Source organism: Scylla paramamosain, chromosome 14 (genome assembly GCF_035594125.1).
Source record: "Scylla paramamosain isolate STU-SP2022 chromosome 14, ASM3559412v1, whole genome shotgun sequence".
NCBI classification, from domain to species: domain Eukaryota; kingdom Metazoa; phylum Arthropoda; class Malacostraca; order Decapoda; family Portunidae; genus Scylla; species Scylla paramamosain.
This window is the reverse complement of record NC_087164.1, coordinates 3,947,423-3,965,525: the sequence shown is the minus strand read 5'-3', so window position 1 is coordinate 3,965,525 and position 18,103 is coordinate 3,947,423. Positions and strand designations below refer to the sequence as shown.

Genomic DNA, 18,103 nt, shown 5'->3' with positions numbered 1-18,103 from the left:
AAGAAAGAAGGACCTAATGGGGTTCCTCCTATTGTTCTCCATAACTGTGCCTCTGTGCTTGCACCTTGCCTAGTCAAACTCTTCTAACTCTGTCTATCAAAATCTACCTTTCCTTCTTGCTGGAAGTTTGCCCATATTCAGCCGGTTCCTAAAAAAGGGTAACTGCTCTAATCCCTGAAACTACTGCCCTTTTGCTTTAATTTCCTGCCTCTCTAAAGTTTTTTAATATATCCTCAACAGGAAGATCCTTGAACATCTATCATTTCACAACCTATCTGATAGCCAGTATGGGTTCCATCAAGGCCGATCTACTGGTGATCTTCTGGCTTTCCTTACTGAGTCTTGGTCATCCTCTCTTAGGGATTTTGGTAAAACTGTTGCCTTAGACATATCAAAAGCTTCTGATAGAGACTGGCACAAAGCTTTAATTTCCAAACTACCCTCCTATGGCTTCTATTCTTCTCTCACTGTAACTTCATTTCATGTTTTCTCTTTGACAATTCTATTGCTGCTCTGATTGACAGTCACTGTTCTTCTCCTAAGTCTATTAGTAGTGGTGTTTCTCAGGGTTCTTTCCTGTCAATCACTCTCTTCCTATTATTCATTAATGATCCTCTAAACCAAACTTTTTTTTCCTATCCACTCCTATGCTGATGATACCATCTTTTTTTTTTATATGTAGGAAGGACACTGGCCAAGGGCAACAAAAATCCAATAAAAAAATATGCCCACTGAAATGCCAGTCCCATAAAAGGGTCAAAGCAGTGGTCAAAAATTGATGAATAAGTGTCTTGAAACCTCCCTCTTGAAGGAATTCAAGTCATAGGAAGGTGGAAATACAGAAGCAAGCAGGGAGTTCCAGAGTTTACCAGAGAAAGGGATGAATGATTGAGAATACTGGTTAACTTTTGCGTTAGAGAGGTGGACAGAATAGGGGTGAGAGAAAGAAGAAAGTCTTGTGCAGCGAGGCTGCGGAAGGAGGGGAGGCATGCAGTTAGCAAGATCAGAAGAGCAGTTAGCATGAAAATAGTGGTAGAAGACAGCTAGATATGCAACATTGTGGCGGTGAGAGAGGCTGAAGACAGTCAGTTAGAAGAGAGGAGTTGATGAGATGAAAAGCTTTTGATTCCACCCTGTCTAGAAGACCAGTATGAGTGGAACCCCCCCAGGCATGTGAAGTATACTCCATACATGGACGGATAAGGCCCTTGTACAGAGTTAGCAGCTGGGGGGGGTCTCTTTTCATAGACATCCAACCCTTCAGGAAGTAAACAGTTCATGCAAGGAAGCAACAGAATGCCTGACTTCTGATTTCTAAATTTTCTGATTTGGGCAGAGCAAACTTAGTGTTGTTCAGTGCCTCAAAAATTCAATTCCTCCATCTATCAGCTTGACACGACCTTCCAGACAACTATCTTCTTCTTCAATGAAACTCAACTGTCCCCCTCTTCTATACTGAACACCCTCGGTCTTTACTTATAATCTAAAATAGAAACTTCACATCTCATCCCTAGCTAAAACAGCCTCTGTGAAGTTAGGTGTTCTGAGTCATCTCCACCAATTTATCTCATCCCCCCTCGCCCCACCACCAATCTGCTAACTCTGTACGGGGCCTTAACCATCCATGTATGGAGTATGCTTCACACGTATGGGAGGATTCCACTCATGCTGCTATTTTGGGCTGGGTGGAATCAAAAGCTTTTCATCTTATCAACTTGTCTCCTCTAACTGCCTGTCTTTAGCCTCTCATTGCCATAATGTTGCACCTCTTACTATCTTCTACCACTATTTTCACAATAACTGCTCTTCTGATCTTGTTAACTGCATGCCTCCTCCTGCAGCCTCATTGCGCAAGACTTTCTTCTTCCTCTCATCCCTATTCCGTCCACCTCTCTAATGCAAAAGTTAACCAGTATTCTCAATCATTCATCACTTTCTTTGGTAAACTATGGAACTTCCTGCCTACTTCTGTATTTCCTCCTTCCTATAACTTGCACACTTTCAAGAGGGAGGTTTCAAGATCCTCTGTTATTTAATTACTCTATCTGATGTTGCTTTGGGAGCTGGCATCTGAGTGGGCCTTCCCCACCCCCTGGCCAGTGACACTTACATAAAAAAAAAAAAAAAAAAAAAAAAAAAAAAAAAAAAAATCGATAAAGATCATCCTTAAAATCTTGCTCCACCTGTTGTGCTCGTATGCGTAGCAGACTTAATCTCACATATCATTACTCTGTGGCAAAATACAAATGTTCTGACTGTAGTTTTGACTTCGGATTATAGTTACACAACAGCCATGCTATGTGTATGTTAAGCTTACCTACATTAAATTGGTGTTAGTTAAATGTCTGTTCCTTACCCACATTTTTTGCATCATCATGTTATTATAGACCCATTCAAGAGTATGAATTATTTAACACAACTTGCTGTTTTAAAGCAGTATGCTACCAATTTATTTAGTTATTCAAAGGGGAAGGCACCACCATAAAATGGGGAGGCACAGCCTTAAAATGGATAAGGCAAAGACAGGAAAGAGGAATAAGAGGGCTGTAGGAAATACAGACTGTGCCTGAAAAAAAGTTATGAGAGCCATTCTCTCAGCCACCCTTTGCACAGAGATTTTAGAAGGTGGGAAATACAGATTGTGCCTCAAAAAATCTTGAGAGAAACATAAAAGATTCTCTCCACTAAATCAATGTGAAAATGAATGAGATGCCAGTAAAAAAAAACAGAGGTACAGAATGAAATTATTGTATATAAAGATGAATTAAATTCAGATATAACAGAGAAAATTCAACTAAAGTAAATATTAAATTGGTATCCAAATCCTGAAATGCTTAATAAAAAAAAAAAAAATTAAATAAATAAATAAATAAATAAATAAATAAATATATATATATATATATATATATATATATATATATATATATATATATATATATATATATATATATATATATATATATATATATATATATATATATATATATATGCAAGTTCATTACAATACACTGATATGAGTATTAAGACTGTATCTGAAATATAATGCCTTGCATATCAATACAGATTAGAAAATGCCCTATACTGCATATGATCATATATCTCATAGTTTAAAAATGGGTAGAGATGGGTATTCTTGTTGCTAAGATGGAAGGCAAGTAAATGTAACTAACAGATCATTTCATTAAACAAAAACTGTCTTTTGCTTTTAACTCTCTAACATTCATCTGTATTAAGGAACACAAATTATATATTAACATATGATATATCTACACTCACCTTGAGTTGGTAACATAATCATAGTTTGGGATTCTGCAGATTTTGCCATCTAGAATTTGCTGAAGAGTTTTCAACACAAGTTCATTGTCAAAAGCATCAGGATGGTCAAAGTTAAAGACACCCTGAAAGAGGTCATGTACAGTGCTCATATATTTCTCATTCTCACCTGAACTAATCTTAAAGCAAATCTAAGTAAATGTTTTGTGTGCATGTTTATACTGTGACCGAGAAAATTTTGCCATATTCAGTAGTAGTTTACAGTACTCTGTATTAATAGGCAGTCCTTGTTATCACAAAAAATGGAATCCATAAAATAAATGTGAAAATCACACCTGCAGGTAGCTGAACATGTTACATTAAATATATATACTTTCTCCATCAAATAAAGTGTTTTAAGGAAAGCAAAGTCTGAAATAAGTATATAGCCAGTTTTCCAGCTGCATCTCTCTAAGGCTGTATTCATCTAAAAATAAAATGTAATCTCTTTACTACCAAAAATGGAATCTCTAGCCACTGTGCCTCTTTGCTGCAGAGGCTAGTGTGGCTTGCTACAAATCCACAGACCCTGATTTGAATCTGGGCTGGAGCAGTCAGTGCATGGCTCACCCAGCAGTACAGCCTTCAAATTGGTTGATAAATGGGAACCTGGGGAGACCTGACAATGGTAAACAGTTCAAACCTGGCTGTCACAGTTGCCCAGTGTTTAGGGTAATGGATATCATCCACCACAGGCTCAAGGCCAATGAGAAGGAGACAAGCATTAAGACCACACAAAACTATAGTGTATCCTTCCCATCTTTAATTCAAAATTTAATACAGTTTTTCTCCCATAAACTGATGATGTGCCCTGTGTGATATGAACAAGAGAAATAATGGGTAAGTATTATAATCTAGGAAGGATAACTTAAGAATGCCATGTTTTACTCTTACATTTGCACAATAATTTCTTAAAATAAAATCTGAAAGGTCCTGGAGAAAAAATACTTTGCTTGTTTTTGAGTTATTCAGTATTCCTTCTCAATCCAAGTATTCAACTTGCAGGAAAAAGATTTGGGTATTTATGACACAAAAGACACAAGTTATTAATTTGGTATTCTAATGGGTAAACATAGCTCTGGCTTAAATATCTCATGTACTTCAGTCAAGCAAAAAATTATGCATTTATGGCATTTATGGAAATCAAGATTAAAATGAGCTTCACCAAAATGCACTCGGCAAAAAAAAAAAAAATAAATAAATAAATAAATAAATAAATAAAAAAAAAAAAAAAAAAAAAAAATATATATATATATATATATATATATATATATATATATATATATATATATATATATATATATATATATATATATATATATATACACACACACAAACACACAGGGTGTCTCAGAAAGAGTCACATTCTCAACAAGTCTTTCTAAGCTGGAAATATTCAATGGTCAAATACTTTTAATAACTCCATGGTGTACAAGTTGCAGGATATTTAAATATGAATGTGAATCAATGGTAAGTGGCTGCACATGGGATGTCCTGCAATGTCTAGCTAATCACTATTGCCATATGGAGTTCCCATGTTGTAGCTATTATCTATTACAACAATACACCATGCTCTTGAATTTCATTTTATCTTTTTTTTTATGAAAATCTTGATGTGTAGTCAAGTAACATACTTATGATGCCAATGCCCACCACTGCTGCCCTCCCCTACTTCCTCAACAATTTGTTACACATTCAAATTTGAATATCCTGTAACTTCTACAACATGATGTTAAAAGCATTTAATCATAGAGCATTTTCAACTTTGAATGACTTGCTCTTATTTCTGAGAATATGTGACTTTCCTCCTAAGACACCATGTATTTACCTAGTTGTTTTACAGGAAAAGAGCTATGCTCGTGCTGTCCTGTCTCCATATCTATAAGCATCCAGCTTAACTTTAAATTCATAAATATTTGTTGCTTGTACCACTGTTTCATCTAAGTTGTTCCATATTTCTATGCTTCTATTTGGGAAACCATATTTCTTGATATCTCTTCTACTTGCTGTTTTCCTCAATTTCACTCCATGTCCTCTTGTATCTCTTGAGTCCCACACAAATAAATCTTCTTTGTCAACTTGATCCTTACCCTTTAAAGCTCTGTATATAGCAATCAGGTCCCCTCTTTCTCTTCTTTCTTGTAATGATGGAGCCTTCAATCTCCTTAATCTTTCTTCATATGTTAAATCTCTCAAACTTTATACCAATTTGGTTGCAGCTCTTTGGATCCTTTCTATTTTCCTTATTTCCTTTTTATTAAGGGGTGACCAAACAATTGTGACATTCCAATTTTGGTCAAATCACATATTCCATCAACTTTTTCATAATCTCTTCATCCGTGTAAACAAATGCCCCTTTCATTTTTCTTAGTAACTCATTTTGTTTACATGTTTTTCGAGTGATAAATTATCACTTATTGTAATTCCCAAATCTTTTTCTTCTTTTGTTTTCTTAATTTCTACTTCTCCCATGGTGTAGGAACTTCTTGTCAGTCTTCTTTTGCTTTTCCCTAATTCCATCACCTTGCATTTCTTTGCATTGAATTCCATTTCCCATTTCTTACTCCATTTTATATATCTTATTAAGATCTTTCTGTAATATTTCACAATCCATATTGTTTTCCACCCTTTTCAATAATTTCACATCATCTGCAAACAGACTTATATAACTGTCAATCTCATTCACCATATTGTTGACATACACCAGAAACATTACGGGGGCTAAGACTGTCCCCTGTGGTACTCCACTTGTAACTCTACAACATTGTGATTTTTCTCCCTTTATTACTGTTCTCATTTCTCTGTCCCTCAAGAAGTATGTAATCCAATTCAGTGTGCTGCCTTGCAAACCCCCTATATTTTTAATTTTCCATAGCAGTCTCTGGTGATACCTTATCAAATGTTTTTTTTTTTAGGTCTAAATAAACACAGTCTGCCCAACCCTATCTCTCTTGAATTATATCAATTGCTCTACTATAAAAGCTCACTAAATTTGTGACACAAGATCTTTTACTTCTGAAACCAAGTTGTCTCAGTCAATGTATGTGTTTCTTCTAAATATTCCATCCATCTGTTTCTAACTATTCTTTCTGCTATTTTTGCCACCACACTTGTTAGGGACACTGGTCTGTAATTCAATGGATCTTCTTTATTGCCTCCTTTAAAAATGGGCACAATATTGGCTCTCTTCCAGTTTAGAGGGATTTTTCCTTCCTTAAAAGAACATACTATGGTATTGTGTATACCTCCTGCCAGTTGTTCACAACATTCTTTAAGTATCCACTTGGACACTCCATCTGGTCCTTGAGCCTTAATTACATCCAATTCTTTCATAATCTTCTTAATTTCACTTATGTCCACCTGTATCTCTCTCATCACACTGTCTCTGTGCCATGCTTTTTCTCCTTCAAATTTGCTTTCTTTCATCTTCCCATTCACATATCTGAAGAATAACTTCGGCTCATCTTTGCATTTGTTAACTATATCTTTCTCATAATTCCTTTCTTTCTTTCTCAGGATTCTGATATATTAATTTCTTGCCTTCTTGAATTCTTCCCATTTCTCACTTCCTCATTTTTTCTCCATCTATTCCATGCTGCTTCTTTTTCTTTTCTTGCTGTTATACATCTTGTATTAAACCAGTATTTTTTCTTTTTCACTTCCTTTATTTTGATCTTCGGTATATATCTACTGACCCCTTCATTATAAATTTCCATGAATATATCCCACTTTTCCTGCGTATTACTTGCTGTGAAACAGTTGTTTCCATTTAGCCTCGGCAAAATATTCCCTCAACCTGACAAAATCTGCTTTCCTATAATTATGTCTCCCATTCTTGTAAATTTCATTCCTATTTTCTATTGGACCACTGCCTATACTGAATTCAATTAACAGATGGTCACTTTTACCTAGTAGGCACTGATAATTTATTCCTTCAATGATGTCCATTTCCTTTGTAAACAACAAGTCTAGCCTTGATGCCTCTTCATTACCCCCAAATCTTATATTTTCTCCAATCCATTGGGTCATAGTATTTGTCATTATTAAATTTAGAAGCATATATCCCCATGACTCTTCTCCTCCGTCTGTGGTCCACTCTTCCCAGCATACCTCCTTGCAATTAAAGTCACCCATAAGTGTTATATTATTACTCTCCACCAGTATTTTCTCCAAACAGTTACTAGTATCTCTTAACAATAATTTATAATCCTCTTGTGTCCATGCATTCGTCTTTGGGGGTACACAAGCCACTGCAAAATCTCTTCTTCTTTCTCCCTTCCTTTTTGTTTTAATTCTAATTACTTCTCCCATTCCTTCTCCCATTTCGACATCTTCCACTGTTATACTCTTCTTTCTAAGTAACATGACTCCTCCCCCTTTCTTATTATTTCTGTTTTATCCACAAATTATAATTACTATTACCAATTCTTATATTTTCTTTTGTCTCATTTAGTTCAACTTCAGTAATACTCATGATGTTGGGCTGCTTTATCTTAATAAAATTATTCAATTCTCACAATGTTGATATTAAACCATTTATATTTGTATATGCCACTGTCCACTTTATATTTTTCCATACAATAATTATATTTTCTATTTTTTTTTTATCAGATAACACTTCCTGAGCCTCTCGTCTTTTACCTTCCAACAGAACTTTTTTTCTCTTCCTCCGTTCTGTTCTTGTTTTTTGCCTTTGCTTCTTTTATTAGGTCGTTTACCTTAAGTCTTTCCTCCTCATTCATGTCCCTCTTTTATCCAAACTTTCCTGTATTGCTCTATCTTGTCCAGTTTCCATGCATACGATATCACTTCCATGGCTGTTGCTTGTGCCCTAAATTCTACTTTCAGTGGTCACTGGGAATGGTTAGCCTGTTGGCAACATTCCACTCCCACCTACAGTGTCCGCCTTGCTGGAGCTTTTCCTCATTTTACTTTGTCTATTTTTACTAAAATTTTCCCTTATCTTTTATTTCTGGAGACAGGACAACTTTACTTGAGCACAGCTCCTACCTGGGAACACATCCTAGGCTCCGAGTGGTGGGCGTGGTCAAGCAAAATCTTTCTCTGCTGGAGCTTGGATCGCTGCTTGTTTACTCAACAATGACTGGACAAGTGTGTGTGTGTGTGTGTGTGTGTGTGTGTGTGTGTGTGTGTGTGTGTGTGTGTGTGTGTGTGTGTGTGTATTCAATTAGCTGTACAGGGAACAAGCCAAAGCTCATTTTGTCCTGTCTCCATAACCATATTTATTAATTTTCTTTTTAAACATGTGTACACTGTTTGCCACAACCACCTCTTCCTTCAAATCATTCAGATTTCAATAGTTCAATAAAGGAAGCTGTATTTCTTGATGTCGCTCAAACATCCACTCTTCTTTACTTTCTTCCCATGCCACCTTGTCTGTCTCTCTCCCTCCTGCATCTGTGGTACTAAGTCATTTCTGTCTATTCTTTCTATATTGTTTACTAATTTGTACATTGTTATCAGGTCTCCTCTCTCTCTTTTCTCTTGTAATGTTGGTAATCCCATCTCTTCAAGTCTTTCTTCATAGCTAAGTCTTTCAATTCTGGCACCATCTTTGTCACTATCCTCTGTATTCTTTCCAGTTTCCGTATATCTTTTTTTCTATGTGAAGCCCGAGCTACTGCTGTGTATTCCAATTCAGTCTGTATCATGCTTGTTATAATTTTCTTCATCATTTCTTTACCTAAATAGTTAAATGCCACCCTAATGTTTCTTAACAAGCAGTTTGTAGAGCAGAATATTCCATTTAGGTGCCTTTCAGGTGATAGTGTGTCCTGGATCGTCACTCCCAGTTCTTTTCTTCATTACTTTTCGTTAATATTTCTCCTCCCATTTTGTAATTCCATGAAGGTCTCTTTTTACTTTTTTCTGTTTCCAACATGTGGCATTTTCTGGCATTAAACTCTAGTTTCCATCTTTGGCTCCATGCATGTATCTTGTCAATATCCTTTTGTAACTCCTTGCAATCATTTTCATCCTTTATTATTTTCATTATTTTTGCATCATCAGCAAAAAGGTTTATATAACTATTTAGATCCTCTGTCGTATCATTTACACATATTTGAAATATAATAGGAGGCAACACAGATCCTTGCTGTAACCCACTTGTCACTTCATACCAACTTGAATTAGCGTCTCTGATTACTGTTCTCATTTCCCTCCCTTGTAAATAATCATCCATCCATCTCAATGTTCCTCCCTTTAGTCCTCCTTCACTCTCTCACTTCCACATAAGATGTTTGTGAGGAACTTTATTGAATGTTTTTTTTTTTTTTTTGAGATCCATGTATACCACATCAACCCATCTGTCCCTCTCTTGCACTCCATCAATTACTCTCATATAAAAGCCCAGTAGATTTGTGACACAGGATCTCCCTTTCCTGAATCCAAATTTCTTTTATGTAATTATCTTTTCATCTCCTAAATATTGCACCATCTATCTTGAATTACTATTTCACAAAACTTGCTTACAATACTTGTTAATGACACAGGTCTGTAATTTAATGGTTTCATTTTATTTTCCCCTTTATATACTGGGACTATGTTAGCTCTTTTCTATTCCCTTGGTACTTTTCCTTCTTTCAACAAGCTGTTGATTATATCCTATATGAGTTCCTCCATTTGTTCTCTGTATTCTTTTAATATCCATCCATTTACTTAATCTATAGCTTTTCTAACATCCAGCCCTTCCAGTAGTTACTTAATTTCTTGTCTCTTTACTTGTATCTCCTGTATTCCTTCATTCTGTGATACCATTTTCAGTGCCACAAAATCAGTTTCCTTTGTAAACACAGATTGAAAACTCTCATTCATTAGCTCACTCATCTCCTCAGTAGTTTCATAAATTCTTCCTTCTCTTTTTAATTTGTTTGTCATCCCTGTTTCATTTTTCTGTTTACATATCTGTAGAAGAGTTTGGGCTCTTCCTTGAATTCTCTTACTATGTCATTTTCAAAATTTCTTCTTCTCTTCTTATTATACCATATTAATTCCTTGCCTTCCTGTATTCTTCCCTGGTATTTCTGTTCAGTTTTCTCATCATTTTCCTCCATGCCATGTCCTTTCCTTTTTTGATTCTACACACCTGGCATTATACCATTCATGCTTCCAAATTTTCACTTTATAATTTGGCACAAACTGTTGCACCCCCTCTCTATACTTGCTCAAATATATTTCATATTTTTCTTGCACTACTTTACCTTCAAATAGCTCTTTCCAGTTCATTTTTCCACAAAATTTACCAAGCTCTGCAAAGTTTCCCTTAGCATAGTTTTATCTCCCATTTCTAAATTGTTCTTTCCTGTACAATACTGTTTCCTCCTGTAGTACTATTTCTAATGTCACATGATCACTTCTTCCCAGTGGACTCAGACAATGTATACATGGTCTACTTTCTGGGGTTTTTGTAAACACTAAGTCCAATTGTGATGGTTCTTCTCTTCTGCATCTTATAGGCTCGTTCACCTACTGCCTCACTGTATTCACCATCATGGTATGCATAAGTTCTTCGCTCCATGACCAAACATTTTCTTTCACTTCCATATGTGTGTATGTGTGTGTGTGTATTTACCTAGTTGTGGTTTATGGGAGGGGAGTAATCTCACAGTATCCTGTCTCTATATCTATCCAGTTTGGTCTTAAAAGCATGGACAGTTATTGCACTGACAACGTCTTCAATGACTTCATTACATTTGTTCACACTTCTGTGAGGAAAACTCTACTTTTTGATGTCTCTTTACAATTAGCTTTCTTCAACTTCTTAATGTATCCCCTTGTACTCTGTGTGTCTAAAGTTATAAAACCTTCTTTGTCCACATTTTCCATACCATTTATCATTCTATAGATGTTTTTTTTTTTATTAAATCCCCTCTCTCTCTCCTATTTTCAAGGGTAGGAACTTCCAACATTCTTAATCTCTCTTCGTAGGTCGACTTACTCAACTCCGGAACCATCTTAATGACTGCTTTTTGTACTCTTTCTAATATGTTTTATAATATTCCTCATTATAAGAGGCCACACCATTGCCACATATTCCAATCTTGGTCTTATCATGGAAATCAACAACTTTTTTTTATCATTTCTTCATCAAAATATGAGAATGCAATTCCTATTCTTTTTAACAAATTCACCATCTCTCTAGTGATTTTATTAATGTGTCTGTCTGGAGTCAAATTTTCAGTAACTGTTACTCCTAAATCCATTTCCTCTTTTGATTTCTGTAACTTCACACCATCCATCTCATAATACTATTGTATTCTTTTCTTACTCTCACCAAACTCCATTACTTTACATTTACTTAAATTGAATTCCATTTCCCAAGATTTACTCCATCTATTTATCTTATTTAAATCATCTTGCAATACCAAACAGTCATATACATTTTCTACCCTTCTCATCAGCTTAGCATCATCTGCAAATAAGTTCATATAACTGTCTATTTCTTCATTTATGTCATTCACATATATTACAAACAATAATGGTCCCAATACTGACCCCTGTGGGACCATTAATTACTTTCAGCCGAGATGAATTTTGGTTTTTGTATTACTGTTCTCATCTCTCTATCATCCAGATAATCCACTCCAGCAGTCTTCCTTCAAATTTTCAATAATTTTTTATCTTTCATAGCAATCTTCGGTGAGGTACTTTGTCAAGCGCTTTCTTCAAGTCTAAGTAGATACCATCCACCCATCCATCTCTCTCCTGCACAATATCAATTACCCTTGAATAAAAAGGACAATAAGTTCATGGAACATGATCTTCCCCTCGTAAATCCAAATTGACAATTTACCAAAACTTTATCTCTTTCCAAGTGTTCCCTTCATCTTTCCTTTATTGTTCTTTTGCATAGTTTTCCTACAACACTAGTCAAGGGAAATGGTCTATAATTTAGTGGGTTTCCCTTATTTCCTCCTTTGAATATTGGTGTAATATTTCCCCTCTTCCAGTCTTTTGGTACTCTTCCCTGTGATAGTGATGTCACTACTAGACTGAATTTTATCAGCCAGTTGTTCTCTAGATTCCTTCAATATCCAGTTTGATACTCCATCTGGACCAGTTGCTTTATTTACATCAAGTTCTTCCATCATCTTAAGTATTTCCTCATAACTGACTGGGACTGTGCTTAATATATTCCTCACTAACTTATCCCTTCCAGCATCAAACTCCCCTTCCACAGTAAATACCGATGTGAAACTATTGTTCATAACTTCCGCCATGTCCTGTGCATCCTCAGAGATTTTTCCTTCAACTTTCAATCTTGGTACACCTTCCTACTTCATCTTCCCATTAATACGAGTATGTTTAAAGAGCAGTTTAGGTTCATTTATTCACTTATCTATTATATCTCCTTCATAGTTTCTTCTCTCCATTCTTATCATCCCAACATACTTATTTCTAGCAACAATATATTCCTCCCATCTGCTCTCAGTTTTCCTCTTCTTCCATCTATTCCAAGCATTTAGCTTATAATTTCTAGCCTCTTTGCATTTTGTGTTGAACCATTCTTTACCTTTTCTACATTTTGCTCCTCCTCTAGGTACAAATTTCTCCACAGCAGAATTATATATCCTTATAAATTCATCCGATTTTTCCCGAACATCTTCTGCGTCTTCAAAGTCTTTCCAGTCCACAGCAACAAAGTATTTTCTTAATTTTTCAAAATCAGCTTTACTATATTTAAATCTTTTCACTTTATATTTTTCAACAATGATTACATTTTCATTTTTCAATTTAAATTCCATCATTACATTATCATTTTTACCTAGAAGGCTATCCTATTGTATAGTTTCAATAATTTCCATGTCCTTGGTAAACACTAAATCAAGTCTTGATGGTTTACCTCTTCCACTAAATCTTGTACCACAATCTACCCACTGAGTCATTAAGTTTTCTACTGCCCAGTTTAACAGTTTTGCATTGAGTTTTCACTTCCAGTAGTTGTCAATGTTTCCAATTTTAAAACCTTACAATTAAAATCACCAACCATCTCTTCATGTTCTTCTTTTTGCCAAGCATTGGTCATAGTTGGTACATACACTCCTACATAATTCATTATCCTTCCATTTCCACTTTTAATCATCACTTGTAGAATATCAGACTTGTCTTCACTTTTTATTACCCTCTCCACTTTAACACACTTTTTTAGTCATAATAATCACTCCCCCTCCTCCCGTCACTTCTATTTTTCATCCATAAATCATATTTATCATCACCAATGTCAGGAGTTCCCCATTCATTTTTCCATTTTGTCTCACATAATACAGCAACATCTGGTGCGGTTCTGTTTAATAATTAATTTAATTCCATCTTTGTTGACATTAATCCATTTGCATTAGTATAACACACTTTACTTACTGTTTGATGTACCATTTCTTTATTCTCATATCTCTTACTCTCCAGAAAAACTTCTCCTGTTTGTTGTTCATTTTTTTTGTTTAGCCTCATTTTCCAGCTCCTTTTGCTTCAACCTTTCAGTCTCATCCATATCTTGTTTATCCATACATTCTTATATTCTTCATCTCCAGACAACCTCCAAGACCCATTAATTACCTCTTCTGCTTATAGCTGTGTTGCAAACCTTATTCTTATGGGTCTCATTTTTTCTTCTTCATATTTCCCAATTCTGTGGAACTTTTCCACTTGCTTTACTACCTGACTGTCTTCACCCATCACTTTTTTCAGTAACTTATTCAACAGGTTCTTTTTCTTTTTCCTCTCTTTGAATTCTGCTTACTATTTTCTCTTCCTTTAAACCAAATATAATTACTTGTTTATATTTTTCTACAGTGTCTCTCACTATTTTTTTCTCTTCTTTAATAATATTTGCCACTTTCTGTCTCAGGTTTTGTTTCTCATTTTCTTGTTATTCTATTATTTTCTTTAGTGATTCTTCTTCATTTAACCAATTACTTTATCTCATTTCCACATCCTTTACACTTGCCTTCATTTCCTCAATTCCTATTTGAACAGTGTGTGTCTATATATATATATATATATATATATATATATATATATATATATATATATATATATATATATATATATATATATATATATATATATATATATATATATATATATATATATATATATATATATATATATATATATATATATATATATATATATATATATATATATATATATATATATATATATATATATATATATATATATATATATATATATATATATATATATATATATAGACACACACTGTCTATATATATAGCTGCTAACTCTGTACAAGGGCCTTATCCGTCCATGTATGGAGTATGCTTCACATGTCTGGGGGGTTCCACTCATACTGCTCGTCTAGACGGGGCGGAATCAAAAGCTTTTCGTCTCATCAACTCCTCTCCTCTGACTGATTGTCTTCAGCCTCTCTCTCACCGCCGCAACGTTGCATCTCTAGCTGTCTTCTACCCCTATTTTCATGCTAACTGAATGCAATGCCTATCTTTTCCTCTCACTAGTTCCTAGTGTTCTTTGTGTAATTTTTTAATCACTAATAATTTTCTCATCCTTCAGATTTTCTCAGGTCCTTAAATCTTGTGTCTGTTTTTTATTTTTTTTATGTTTTCATAATTATTCTATCATCACTTTGATGTATGACAAAAATGATAAACCTTTCATGTGCATAAGAACTGATCCACAATTCAATTTGCAATGCCAGGAATTATGGGAATGCCAAAGATCACAAGCATTTAAATACAAAGCTTGGTCTACCCTAATAAACCTCAAGGAGTCACAGATTCTAAACCCCCCAATGATAGTTCTTCAGTTGTTACACTAATACCTAATATGTTTTATCAAGAAAAATTGCAGTAAAATAGATACTATAACCCATAAGTATACAATGGATGTGACAACACTTATCACATATTTACAACTCTTTTCCAGCACATCTGAAAAGCTCATCATTTAGCTTCCTAAGCAATTAACAACCCATCTGGCAAATAATCAAAAAGTGCAAAGTATTACATAAGAAATAAAGTCTGAAGCAGAAATTACAGCTTGACAATCCTGTCAGGTGAAATTCTGTTGAGACATTGTCAATGCTTATTTTTATAGTATCAAAATACCTTTGTATGTTTTCTATATGCCTAAATATGTACCTTTTGTTTCATGAATTATGTGATGAGCTCATGAGCCAAAATCCTGGTGGTGGCAAATGAAATGAAACAATGACATTCTCAACCCACTAACTCCCAATGCACTAACTTTCCCCAGCAAACTTAAAGCTTGCTGAATTTTATAAAATGGTAGTGCAAACAAGTACAATGCCTGACAGTACATCCTCCTTATGGAATACAACTCACTGGAGAGAGAGAGAGAGAGAGAGAGAGAGAGAGAGAGAGAGAGAGAGAGAGAGAGAGAGAGAGAGAGAGAGAGAGAGAGAGAGAGAGAGAGAGAGAGAGAGAGAGAGAGAGAGAGAGAGAGAGAGAGAGAGAGAGAGAGAGAGAGAGAGAGAGAGAGAGAGAGAGAGAGAGAGAGAGAGAGAGAGAGTCTCAAGACAGGGATGGTCAAAGTGTACAAAGCTATTTTTATGTGGCTTTATTACAACTTCTCTCACTTGTAGAAGTAAAGAAAAAAAAATTTTCCCATTATGGTGACAAAAGGCTCTTATAAGAAGAAAGAGTTGATCAATTTTGGCACCTCAAACTGAATAATCTGATGAAGATGAGTGTCTATCCAGTAAATAAAGATGGTCCTCAATAGCAAAAGAACCAAACATATTGGAAGAAGCAATTGTGGATGCCTCAAAGAATATGTTGATTAAAGTTTGTGAATAACAAGGACTGCCTGTAATGATTCAAGTAAATAAGTAGATATGGAATATCACTTTGATATTCCATAGAAAAATTTTGAGAAGTACCAACAAAACCAAAGAACCATTCATATTCAGTATAGTTTACCACAATTAGGTATGATAAAAGCCCAAATAAAAAGCAGTTATCCCTGGAAAATCCTATCTTTATTTTTCCATTTCAGTTTTCCACCTTCCTACAACTTTTATTTATTTATTTTTTTAACTCATTTAAGTCTCAAATACTGAAGAACCTGATCTTCCTTTCTGGGAATCTTCTAATGCATACTTTTTTTTTACATAATGGCAAACAAGAATTCCAAAGCCTCTTGCCAGCTTCCTGTGTATATTTAAAACAAAAATAATAAGTAATAGGAAATCAAGACTGGGTGTTAGTATGTGAGGTGCATGTCATCTATCATTAATCTGACAATCACTAATTCAGTTCCATCACTAATCCATCACTAATTTTGGCTAGCATAATTTCAAATTTCCCAGGTTGCTGCACCAATCTGCCACCACTACTATTTGTTGGCACTATAATAATTGCATAGTCGGCTGGTATCACTTCAAAACACAGGGAAGCCACTCCAATTTTTTTTCTTTATTTATTTATTAGTTCTGCTCCAGCAGTGGCTGCAGTGAATAAAGGAAATGCTTCTTGTTGTGTAAAGTGCACTGTACATTAACCATAAAAGATATGGTTGAACTACTGAAAAAACTCAACAATGGTGTGTTTATGTGAAGCTTGTGTGAATTATACAGCACTGGGTCTGACAATTTATGACATAAAGAAATAGAAAGAAAAATTGCTCAGTTTCTTTGCTAAGTGTCGGCTGTACCAATATTACTGGTAACTGTCAGAAATCAAGTACTGCTATCAGTGAAAAGAGTGGTATTGGTACAGTCCCACATATTAATCAACTAGTATTGATTTACAGGATATTTTAAAAGTACAATGAGGTGGTTAACTTTTGGGTTAAGTGTATTCTAACCTAACCACTCTGTAATTCAGCAAAATCACTAATCTGACACCCTGCAGGTCAGGTCCCAATGATGGCAGATTAGTGATAGTTGAACTATATTAACAGGTCTGTTTGTTTTTTTGCTGGGGCAGAGCCTCTATCAAGAGACAAAATTACCAATCATGGACAAAAATTCATAGTTTCATAACATTCCTGACAGGTTCAACAATATGACTGCCACAACCAGGCTCTTAAGAGCTCCAAAATAACTCTTAATATAAATTTTGTATATCACCTATGAATCAACTATATCAGCACAAGGGTGAAAAGAGAAATTGGCAAATAATTGCCTATAAGACTTGTGTTGTCTTGTTTGGCATACAAAGACTAGACTGTACTGAAAGACAAATCCTCGGTCAGACATGATAAGTGTGTGTGTGTGTGTGTGTGTTCATAATCAAGCAGAATTTCATCTAAATTTTACACTAAATATTAAATAAATTTTTGAAGCTTTACCAACAGAATGTGACACACTGATGCATAAAACCAGTAACATCACTTTTATTTAATCATTAATCATTGAAAGCAGGTTTTGCTACAAGTAGATAACATCATATTACAATTATCTTCAGGGAATCTACTTTTAAGACTATTAATCTTAAGATTAATTCCAGGTTCAAAAAATAAACAAAAACTATAAATACAGTAAAACCTAGATAGTTTGGCATTCTGTAAATCATAACTAGTAAAATAAGAATAGTGGAACTGAAGATTTATGAACCTGATTCAGAATGTACGTACCAATGTAAGTACATATGAAAGCTGATCAAGAATACATGTGTAATGTTAATAGCTCTTGCCCTTTCCAACTAAAAAGAGTAGGTAAATATCTTACTTATAGCACTGGCATCATTTTTCTTACAATGATGATATTTTAATGTTGTTTCATTGGAACAGGATGCACATGAGGAAAAAGTACCTTGAATAGTAAGTT

General features: G+C 34.7%; 1 protein-coding gene across 7 annotated transcripts in view; it reads right to left on the bottom strand.

Moving 5' to 3' along the window:
* LOC135106761 (uridine-cytidine kinase 2-like) overlaps nt 1–18,103 on the bottom strand; it is a 190,082-nt gene that overhangs the window by 51,443 nt on the left and 120,536 nt on the right. For all 7 annotated transcript variants that reach the window (XM_064016038.1, XM_064016037.1, XM_064016036.1 and 4 more), the window contains one exon: nt 3,277–3,398. In XM_064016038.1, the coding sequence (XP_063872108.1) occupies nt 3,277–3,398 (122 nt within the window). The remainder of the gene's footprint in view (nt 1–3,276; nt 3,399–18,103) is intronic.